General features: G+C 33.4%; 1 protein-coding gene across 1 annotated transcript in view; it reads left to right on the plus strand.

Annotated features, from left to right (window-relative positions):
• The window catches only part of Snurf (SNRPN upstream open reading frame), a 125,304-nt gene that overhangs the window by 37,653 nt on the left and 75,114 nt on the right, over positions 1–12,537 (plus strand). The window contains exon 2 of the mRNA XM_085841690.1: positions 8,888–8,991. Within this exon, the coding sequence (XP_085697816.1) occupies positions 8,984–8,991 (8 nt within the window). The 5' untranslated portion in view covers positions 8,888–8,983. The remainder of the gene's footprint in view (positions 1–8,887; positions 8,992–12,537) is intronic.

Consider the following 12,537-nt stretch of genomic DNA (forward strand, 5'->3'; position numbering starts at 1 on the left):
TATAATGAAGACCATTATGTATTTATATTGGAATTGGCTCTGATATGGTCTTTTGGGGGGTCCCTGCAATTTGAGCATAACACTAATCCACCACTTTAAAAGTTCTATTTACCTTGTTTGTTGATGTTGTACTCTGGTTTGTACCTTTCTACCAACAGCCGATAAGACAAGTGTTTCCTAGAATACACATAATTCTGTTTCTAAAGTGTCTTTACCCTATTATATATGCTTACATGGCCTTGAGCCAAAATTTTTTAATTCTTGTTTTTATCAGTATTGGTGGTATTCAATTTCTATTGCCTTACATTTAAGATTTTCCATCATTTTTCTTCTTTGCTTATTTTCTCATTCATTACATCACCAAATTTTCCACAAATCACTCCAGGTAGGTCTCCCCAATATCTATCCTCTTATCCAGATCCACTGCTTCCACTCCCTTAAAAAAAAATGGTTTCAGAAGGATATGTCAGGAAAACATACTACCTTAGCATAAAGAGTTTACACTTAGGGTAGGACGAAAACCTCTCAGCCATCCTGGGTGAAGAAACCATCAGCGATTTAACTGCTTCAGGATGAAGTAATTGAAAGGGTTCATTATGCTGGATGGTATGTTTCTTTGTTAATAAATACTTTTAAATCTCATTTTTAGAATTTTCTGATGAGTGGATTTACAACCACGCCAATTTGCAGAAGATGAATTCTACACAGTACCGACTAGAATAAACCCACATTCAAGCTGAGAACATCCTTTTCCTTTTAGTACCCTCAACAATAACTAAGATCTTAATGCAGCTTCCTGCTCTAGTCAGAAGACATGCTGCAGGAACTAAGTCATAAAAGCGCTGCATGGTGTGGTGACCCACCCCACCACCAAAAAAATAGTAAGTAGACCACAGATATTAGGATATTGAGTTATTAACACCACTGAGGTTTGATTTTGCTTTGTTCAAATTGTTGCTTAATTCGTCTCTCTTGAAGTAAGAAGGTAGTTTAATTTTATTTTTTTTAATTTTACAAGAGCACATTTTTCTATAGAGGATTTGGATTTTAAGAAGTGTTGCATTTTTTAACTTACTGAATTTTTAAAGTGTTTGTTTTGGCAACAATGTGGGTCTTTGTAAGTCTCAGGTCAGATATGTTTGATATTCAACCTGTGGTAAATTACTTGTCCAACATAAATAGATTTGAGTTTGATCTTCATCCTAAGTGAAGGTTAAATTGTACACAGAAGAAACTACTGCATCCAGGAGACAGAAGCAGTAAAAATATAAAGCTCAAGGCCATCCTAAGCATTTGTCAGAACAGCCTGAGTCCATTTCAGAGGAAAGGTAATATATGCTCTGTGCCATTGTGTGCTGGAAATATGTAACTTGCTTTTGATTTTACAGGGATTTCATTGAAACAATTGACTTGAGGCTCAGAAAACACATTGAATTTTTAAACAATGTTCATTCTATGAATGATAATGGGGTCTTTTAAAGTTGTACAGTATATTTTTTTATGATATACTTGTGAAAGAAAAGGTATAGAATACAGTGGTTTGAATGAGATGCCCCCTATTAGTCTCCATTTTTAAATACTTAAAACTCCTAGTTGATGGCTGTTTGGGGAAGATTAGGAGATGCAGGATTGCTAGACAAAAGATATCCCTGATGTTTGATGTTTCAAAGAGTTCTTTCTGCTTGCCCTCTGTGGTTTGAGATATAAGTTGCTAATTCAGCAAACTGCTACTTGCCACTAAAGATACAAAAGACTGGAAATAATATTTTGCTACTACAATTTTAAATTTATGAATATATTGTTGTTACTATAGGATTCCAAAATGCTATCATGGCTGTAGTTAAACTCAATGTGAACTCTGCTTATTCCCCTCAGGTGTTAGATTAAAGTGTATGTGCTCTTTTTTCACAAAAATATTTAACTGTAAAAGTTATTAATGATCAAACCTAAATGCACATTTAAGAATTAAATAAAAAGCATTCAAGCTATATTGACTCATGCCTTTATCCATTTCATTCTAGAGATATATGCAAAAGGATTACTAGAAATTTGAGGCCAGTCTAATTTAGAGAATGAGACACTATCTCACAAGTTCAAAAATAAAAAAGGATATGAACAAAAGAATAAATTAAGTAAAGGATAAAAAAAAGGAGGGGGAGGAAGAGAAGGAGAATGAGAGGACTCCAATAATCAGAAACAATGAAAAAAAATCAAGAAACTGGAGTAAAATGATGATCACATGTAAACTAGAATCCTATGCTATGGAAAGTAGGGGTTTTGCAAAAACTGAGGCTATAAAGATTAAACTTCTGTCAAGAAAAATAACAAAAACAGTAAGTACACAATTCTTTATATTCCCAGATAGTGTACCTCATGTCCTTTGGGTTATTTTTAAGATCTATGAATTCCACATTGCTACAACACTTCTAACTGCCCACATTAAGTATCTATTGAATTGGGCCTGTATAATTTTCTTCATTACAAAGATATGATGAGCAGTACACAGAAATTTTCATAAGTTTCTAAAATAACAATATCAATGCTAGAATTAGAATCAAATTGCAGATTATTAAGGCATGGTTTTAATTCATAGAACATGATAGTTTTACTGCACACATCTTACAAGTTTTTATTCTTAGATATAATTGAGATAATTATTCTCTCTTTCAACTTCACATGACATAGAATCACCTGAGATGCAAGCCTCTGTCATCCTTGAGCAGGATTAACTTAGTTAATTAATTGAAGTAGGATAACCTGTCCTTTTGGGTAGGACCAGGTTGAGGATCCTCAGCACTGGCCTCTTCACTAACAAATTTGCTTTCTGTGTTGCAGGCAAGAATGCTACAACCCAAAGTTTAGAGACTGATAATTTTACATGTACATCCACAATTACTTATTAGTTGTATGATAAAAATGCAATCTATTTAAAAACACAGATTTTGCTTTAGGTCTTTTCAGTGTCCTATTCCCACTTTGACACATAGAATATTGATAGATGCAGAAAAGGTTGGATTCATTTTCTAGTTTAGCTAACCCTATATGATCCTTGACTTTTGTATATATTATATAAAATAGAAGACAGGATAGCCATGATATAAAAACCTTTAGCCTTAACCTGCTAGGTGGCAGATAAAGATGGGACACTTTTTCTTTAAAGCCAGTGTATTCTACACAGCATGTTCTTGGCCATAAGAGTTATTTATGCAAAGATAGTTTTCCCTTTCCCACATAGACTTTGACATGCAGAAAATGATATTACTAAGTCAATATTATATTTACATTTACTGGAAAAGAATTGAAAGTATGAACATTTAAAATCAGGAGCCATTCTACATTTTTTGTTGGTATTTTTATTTGCATATTCAGCAGTCATCTAAATCACAGAGGCTTAAAGGTTCATAGAAGAGCCTGAGTGATGCTTCTGTGATTAAAAAACAGATACTGTTCTGCAAGAAGATTTCCCAGAAGACATGTCAGGATTCTAAAACTACATGTAACTGCAGATCTGGAGAAATATACAGACTTTGGCATCTACATAGCTCTACACATATACTGACACACACACACACACACACATACAGGAGGGGGTTTGTGGGGAGAGAACAGACAGAGTCTGAGTGATAGACAGAGGCAGAGATGGAGACACAGACAGAAATATACACACAGGATTACAATTAATAAAATCTGGGTAACTGTGGTGGCACAAGAGTTTACTTGTAGCACTTATGAGAGCAAAGCAGGTAAATCACTGAGTTCAAAGTCAGCCCAGTCTACAAAGTGACTTACCAGTCCAGGAATTTCTAACAAATAAGAGTCTGTCTAAAAATTAAACAAACAAAGGAACAATCAAAAAACTATCTTATAGCAACAATATTTGGAAACACAAGAAAAAGATTTCCTCACTGAATGAAAAACCAAGGCTTTTAGTAAACAACAAATATTATGTTCATGGTAAGTTTTTCATTAAAATGAACACATAGGAAGTTTTAAAAATGCACCTAATCAAGTAAATCCCAGTTAATGCAGAACGTTGTTAAGGTAGCATCTTTTATTCCTAAGTGATATCTCCTGATAGTACTACAATTATCTAGTGCTTTTGTACTTTACCTAGTTTTGGTAAAGTTTTTTCTAAGCACACTTTTTTTCCTTTGTAAAGAGATCTAAATTGAACACAATTCAATATTATGTAGTCACCATTGCCCACAAAAACACCTTGAATTTATTCCAGACCAATGTAAACAGGGGTTTATGATGACCCACTTCTTTCATAGTAGCAATAGGATACCATAAAACTCATGGCTGCATCCTTATGTCATTAGATTTACAAAAGATTTTGAATCCCTGCAGCCTGGCAAACATCCATGCATGCGTGATTAGAGGGTTGTGCTTGCTCACAAGAACAGACTGGGATTGGGAGTGTGATTAATCAAGTCAGTGCAGCAGGTCCTGCTCAGAGAAGAGACAGGCAAAGATGCCTGTCACATCCACCCTAGAAATGGTCAGCAAGGCAATACAGCAACCAAAGTCAGCTCCCTCATAGCCCAATGATTTCTTTCATAGTTAGACATGTTTTCTGCACACTAAGTATTTCAAATTTATGCATCTGAAATCTTTGAGTGATGAATCAGATGAGAATGCTATCAGATCGGGACTTGGAATCCTTTGTCCTGTCCTGTGTTGTGTTAGATGCAGTGTCCCTCCCCTTGAGCCTTCAATCTGCCCTGTCACTTCAGTTTAGTTCTCTTACAGGGTGAACATTAACATTTCAAAGAAACGACAGTATTGTGAATTATTGGTGTGCGGGACAAAGGGCAGATAGAAAAGAAAGAACATTTATTTTGGTATATGGATGTTTCATAAAAATACTATTCTTAAGGAAATTTAAATAAGATTCTTCCTTGCCATGAAGGATGGGAAAAGATAAAAGCACTTAAACGTTAACATACAGCTTATCGGCAGAGGAAAGACACAAAAGACTACAGTGGTTTGTGCTTCTCAATTTCTGGATGGATAGGAGAATTAGAAAGGTATGAATTTTGATACTATGATACTTATAATAAAGGAACAGGGATTCCAAAGTGGCATTAAAGAAGATAGTGGATAGGGTGAATTCAGGTGTGTGAACTACCAACATGTGGAAATGTAGGGTATCTTTAGATACAGAGCTATAGCATACACAGTGGTAGAATTATAAACCTTTATTTCTGTCATTTTTAATGTGCATTTTGATATTGCTATACTTCTTCAGTGTCATTAGGTACTTGTTATTTATTATTTTTGTAATCTGGCCCAGATTAAAAAAGAAACTGATGACTTGGGTAATATTTCTTTTGAAAATTTAATCTATTCCTCTGTGTTCTGACCACCTGATTTTGATGTTTATAAGGTATAGAAAGTAGCACGCAGAATTTTTTTTGACCATTTTCTGATATAAATCCACAAGAGTGTGCCTTGCTTTTTATTTTTTGTTTGTTTGTTTAAAGGCCTTATTGGAATTATATTTTGTTTTTCATTTCAAAAGGTTTTATATGTAAGTTTTATTGGAAAATAATTTTAATACAATATATCATAACTACAGTTTCCCTTTTTTCTACTCCTCCTAGATCCTCCCCAACCTATCCTCCCTTCCAGATTAGCTCTCTTTTTATTTTTGACTAGAAATGCATGTCCAAGATATAATGACCAAACAAATCAAAATGAAATATAATAAGATCAAAGACATATTGAGAGTGAACAAGGAAACTCAACAAAATTAAAAGTGCAACAGGAGCAGGCACAAGAATCAGAGAACCACTTGGTAACACATTCAGGAATCCCATAAAAACGCTAAAGTGAATATTATAACATGTTTATGGAAAACACAGTTCAGACTGTTGGAGGCTCTGGAAGGGAGAGGTCCACAGAGACCTTTGCTTTTTGTCATTGTATTTTGTATTTCATTTCAAAATGTTGTTTGGATTTTAGGATTTCTAAGGTATTTCCAAAGTAGAATCATGTGGTGACTCATGCCACCCACACACTAAGTGTTTGTGAAGGTTGTTGCTTCTCAAGTGGTGCTCATCAATGCATAGCAATGCCATCTCATACAACTTTTGTTACTTTAACTATGCAGCATAAATTCAAATCTGGTATGATAATACCTCTTTGAACTCTTTTATTATTTAAGTTTTTATCTACACTGAAGTTTTTTTTGTTTCCATATAAAGTCACATTTATAAGATTAATTTGGATGAAGTATATCATTGATTTTTTACATTGAATATGTATAATTACATATGGTTTCTGGGATTCTTTGATTTATATACTTTAGTGAATTAATCTTTGTCTATCACTAAGATTTTCTTTAATAACTCATATCTGCTTGAGTAGTATTTTCACTAAATTAGGTATTTCTGTTTGAACTACCACAAATATACACATACAAATATATAAAAATATATGTAAATGCTTATATACAAATACTTCATAAATATATTTCTTATATATATGTATATGAATATGTGTAAATTTTATTATTATACTATGCAATAAAGTATATATTATATTACATAATAAAGTGTACACATAACTACTAAATATGGACTAGTTGTACTTGATTCAAATATGGAGATATGTATGTAATATGAGTAAGCATACATATACACATATATTTGTATATGTATATATACTACTTTATGTAATATATGAAGAATACTTTATATATATTATATATAAAAAGTATATATACTCATATAAATATTTTCAAATTCCAGTCAAGTGTAGCTATTTTTTATATTTTGTAGTTATATATCTAGTTTATCTTGTATTACAAAACATATATTACATATTATAATTTGAAAGTTTTATGTTGCTTGCATATATATTAATAAATATATGACTATGATAAAGTATCTATGTAACTCATATAATGTGTGTGTGTGTGTGTGTGTGTGTGTGTGTGTATGTATGTGTTTCATAAAGATTCTTCATACATCCTTAGTCTTACTTAACATACTCCACTTATTTTACACAACTCTTCAGGACCTATCTTGATTCTCGATTAAACGTTTAGCTTCCAGTCCTCTTTCTATATGATTTTATATCACATATACTCTAGTATTTTTACTATTGTGTTAAATAGTATAAGCTAGTGTATAAGTTCCCAATTAACTTATATATGTACATTTCACTTCGGTTAAACCGTGCGATAAACCACTATTTTTCCAAACCCTATCATACCATTATCCACATAAAACTTCTGCCTCCAGAAATCCCCTTTCTACTATCATTTGCTAAGTATTATAGTGCTGCTCCTCTCTAAATGCATTCATCTATGCCATTGACTAGTTTTAAATATCATATTTTTCACATGGCCTCTATAAAACATGACAAAGCAAAAGACCTTATGTAGAAGCCTCATTGGGAGAGAACAGAAAGCATTTGTCTTTTTAAAGTTTGAATGCTATCACTCACTATTACTGGCTCTTTTCATTTCCATCTATCTACCTGAAAATTTCATTCCTTTACACTTGAACATGAGTTAATTGCATATGGGTATCACATACATATTTTTAAAATAGATATATGAAAAGCATTATCATTTTAATTACCCATGTGTGTGAGTACATGTGTGTATCGCACACACATGTACCAACACACATGTACCAACAGTACCTATGCAAAGTCAGATGAAAAACCTTCATAAATCTCTTTTCCTCTAATGTTTGTTTTTGAGCTATACACATTTTCTCAGGAACATTTAAGGAAAAAGAGGAGGGAAGGAGGGGGAGAGGGAGAGAGGGAGAGAGAGAGAGAGAGAGAGAGAGAGAGAGAGAGAGAGAGAGAGAGAGAGAGAGAGAGATCTTATTTTCATGTACAAATTATACATATATGTTGGAGCCATGTGAACAGATCTGTGTATAACAAATTGTCATCTAGGGAACAGAGTAAACATTTATATTTTCTGAAACATTTATAGTATCTTTATGATGATGAAATTCAATGTGCTCCCCAGGTGATCAATGGTATAGGATGCTGAAAGATCAAAATGTAATCAAGATTAAATGTAATCACTAAGTAGAGAGAAAAAAAAGAGTGAGCACAAGACTTTGATATATTTCTATCAGCAAGGCTACACCATGGAAACCACACCAAACAGATCCACAACCTAGGAACCAAGTGTTCAAATACTAGAATCTGTGAGGAACACTTCTTATTCAATCTATCAGAACTACACCCTGTCCTGTAATGCCTGCCAATCCAGTTTAACCACTCTCATATTCTCCAGAAAAATATCATGGCCCTTGTCATTCCATTAAGGAAACTAAATGTTGAAAAGGTAGAGGTGCAAGTAATATCTTCCCGCAGCTTAACTTGGTGCAGGAAATAAATGAACACTGCACCTTATGGGATAGATAATTGCCTACCCATAGGACAAATAAAACCTTTAAAAACAATTTTTTCAGCAAATAATGTTCTCATTGTGAAGCCCTGACTAATCTGTACTGAGTATGTAGACCTGGCTAGTCCTTACCTCACAGGGATTTTCTTCAGTCTTCCATATCCTGGGTTCAAAGACATATCCCACCATTCTTCAGCATTATCTTCAGCATTATTTGGCATGCATGTCTTCTAAAAACTGCAACAGATGCTTAAAAATCTTCCATTAGGTTGGTAATACAGACTGTGGACTTTTTATAACATTTCTCCCAGGTATTCATGGTGGATACCATGTAGGGTTAGAAGTAGTGAGTGAGCTTCCTGAATACAGTCCATGGTTTTGCTCAAATTCAATGGGTATAGCTTAGAAAGGGAAAGCCCCAAGGACTTGTCTCTTGATTGCTATTCATTGCTGCTTGTACCTTTTCATGTTTATCACTGTTATATTCTTCATATATCTAACCAGGTGTGATTGGACTGGGGAGACTCTCACTGCCTACAATCTGCTGTGATTCCCTCTTGGAAGATAATCCACTGCATTGGACAATATTCCTGTAGATCAATGTTAAGGTAAACTTTCATAAAATATTGTATAGATGAATTCTTGATTTTAAATAATTGATTAATTATTTGATTTTAATAATTAATGATTTGATTCAAATAGATTTAAGACATTATAGTATTTTATAGAAATATTAAGAAGGTTGTGAAGTTGTTATGTTGACAGAATGATGTAATAAAGTTAGAATTGAGAGCAGATTGTGTTTCATCCCTTGTAGAATAGTTAGGACTACATAGATTAAGAAAGAAGTACAGTGACCTTTCATTTCTTGAAAGCATGGAATTGTACTTGGTTTAGAATAATAGCCTTGGTTCTAGTTAATGATTAAATAGAGAAAAGGAAAAAAAAACATATTCTTGCAGGTTGGTTCTGAATTTCTGGATCCTTCTATCTATGGAGGTAGCCACAGGATTTGGTATGCACTATGAAAGACAGGGTTATGAATAAAGAGGAAATAATTGAATTAAAAGCACAGAGAATAGATGATTATTCAATGTGCCTGAATAAGTCATGTGATACATGATGATTTGTTTCTGGGTGAATACAAATTGTCATCTTCTGGGCATTGGACAAAACTTGCTACAACAAACTGGTTTGTTTAAACTTTGATAATCAATGAGAGAAGAAATACTGCTTTGGTGTTAAGATGACTTCATGAAGAGAAGTGCCAGCTGAGTAATTCCTTCTTCCTTCCTTGAGAGAAAAGTGAACTGAGTAATTACTGACTCCAGAAAAGGCCTTCATCAGTTTATACTGTAATGTTAATGATACTCATGGACACATTCACTATTCAACTTTCAAACTGGTCCAGGCATAAACACTGAAAGGAATTTTGTCTTCCTGGGAAAGTTTCTGGTGCCCTATTGGTTGTTTTGGAATTTCATGCAGCTAAGTCCCATGCTAGTCTAAGCCCTTTGAGCATGATCTTACTTATCTACAATCTATGCAATAATGATTGTTCTTCCTCTACTGACTAACTTGTATGTACTCTTAATATTTCACAGGGATATGAAATATTACTTTTATGTTCTCAGTAATTATGGTAATACCTGTCCCCCGCATGTTTTCCACTACTTGATACTCTTGGGGACTTTCTATTGCAAGTGGATGTAATGATTCTTATTATTGAGAAATTCATTTGACACACATTGGACAGCTTTTATCTCAAAGAGGAATAATTTATATATCACTTGGTTTCCTCACTTTCACAACTCTCAGAAGAATATCCACATCCAATCCCAGGACACATACTATCATTGGGCTGGATTTAAGAGACTCTCATTTTTATTTGGATATCTTGCCATTGGGGTATTGTTATATAAAGCCTACCTTTAATCTAATTAGCTGAGCGGCATAAGCAGGTAGATCTCCTTTACTTAAATTCATCTACAGAGAAAGTTACAGACCAGCCACATCTTCCTGTCTCACAATAGCAACAAGATCAATATCGACAAAAATCTTTCTCAACTTAACCAATTCTTATGTAAAATACACACTAATTATGATAGTTTCCTCTACTTGTTCATCATTAGGTCCCTGGCTATATTATGACTCATATACTATCCCTATCTATGTAATAAGGAATTTGAACCTCTGTAGAATTTTTTTTTTCATTCCTAGCTCAATGTCTACCTCTTCACTGTCTGATTCTTTGCATGGGTTGCAAGGTTTTGGTCCCAAAAGAATGAACTTTAGTAAACATAGAATTTTTTATTCTCTTTTCCTTGTATACTGACAGGTTTAAAAACAGCAATTGCTCTGTTGGGAACACATACACCTTTAAACCCAGGGTTGAACAAGACAATCGTGTGAATCTCTCTGCATGTGAGGTAAACATAGACAACATTGCTACACATATTACCAGGTTACACAGGTCTATAAAGTAAGACCCTATTTTAAAATTGAACAAACAAATGAAAATAGGAAGTCAACAACCTACCCTTAATTTTTACATATTTCTGCCAAATCATAGGTTAAAAGAATATCTGCATCTTTTTCCCCACAGCAACTTATCATTCACAGAGCAAACTCTTTCTATATAGACAGTTTTATATAGCTGTATGGCTTACTGTCCAAGAAAAAGTCCACTCAACAGCTGTCAGATATTGCATATGATCTTAATCAATGTGCAGTACATTTGTGGATGGTGATACTAAAATTAGTCAATCAATAGTTTTAGTGACATCACCACACTTACAATGTAGACCCTATTCATTACAGAGGAATACATTTTTACACTTGATCTTAGCCAAAAGGCCAAAAAGCGATAGGAATACATTTCTATACAATGTATAGGAAAATGTACAAATTGGAATTATCCCTAAGGTCATTCCATTCACAGATGTCTTCAACATAATGATGTGTGATCATACTCATCATAGGAATATACTACTGTCAAAGTAGGAAAGAGGCACATCATTCCATGGCACTTGGGGATAAGCACCTGTCAGAAATTGTACATGTACATGTCAACTTTAGTCATGTCACCACTGTTTACATACTTCCTTTGTCATATAAAAGCCATAGAACCAATACTCCCCCACCGTATCTTTGATAATATCAGTTCATCAATCTTGCTGCATGAACTGTTGTGTTCAATAACTTATATCTGAATTTTCTTCACTATGTTTTCAATGAGTATTCTTCTATATATTTTAGATTTATTTATATTATTTCATAGATGAGAAAGTTTTTCCTTTAGAATCATTGAATGGGCGAGAGGATCATGACTAATGTGGGTGCAAGGTGGAGAGGATTAGAAGTTTTGGAGGAAAATAGCATCAAAATATATTGTATGACAAACAGCCATATTTAACAAGGATACCACCAGAAGTTGCAAACACATGCAGAGAAACACATGAAGTTTCAACCCTATACAAAATATTTTAGGCAAGTGTAAGAAATTGGGAGTCTGAGAGGTGGTTTTTGCCAGGCATAAGCACACCAATTTGTTGTTTGATGGCAAATGTTCAGTCCTGAAAATATATACAAGTAACACTATTCAGACAAAACAGGTTATATATAGAAAAATACATGGATATAAATATATTTATGTATAAATATATGCATCCAGTAATTTGGATACGGAGAAAAGACATCATTAATTTAGTGAAGAGACTGGATGGTGATGTAGGAATACTTGAAGAAATGGATGAAAAATCTATTTTCATAAACTAAAAAGTATTAAAAATTTAATTTTACATAAAATATATCACTATTTAAGCCCATGAAAGATAGGTCAGATGGAGAAGGGGCTTGCTGCCAAGTCAAAAAAAATTGATTTTAATCTCTGTGATCCAGGAGATGGAGAGAAATGCCTACTTTAAGTGGTACTGAGACTTTAACACATGGACATTTAATTTGTATGTGCATTCATGTGTGTGTGTTTGTGTATGCACATATATATATGATAATGCACTGACATTAAATAAATAAAGGGTATTGTTTAAAAATTATTTGATCTTTGTCAAATTCTGTGGGTTGTGCATTCACTATTCATGATGTCATCTTCAAATATTGATTTAAAATTTATTTTGATTTTTAAATGGTTGGTT

The sequence above is a fragment of the Mus caroli genome, unplaced genomic scaffold (assembly GCF_978045245.1).
Source record: "Mus caroli unplaced genomic scaffold, Mus_caroli_1 scaffold_8, whole genome shotgun sequence".
NCBI lineage: Eukaryota > Metazoa > Chordata > Mammalia > Rodentia > Muridae > Mus > Mus caroli.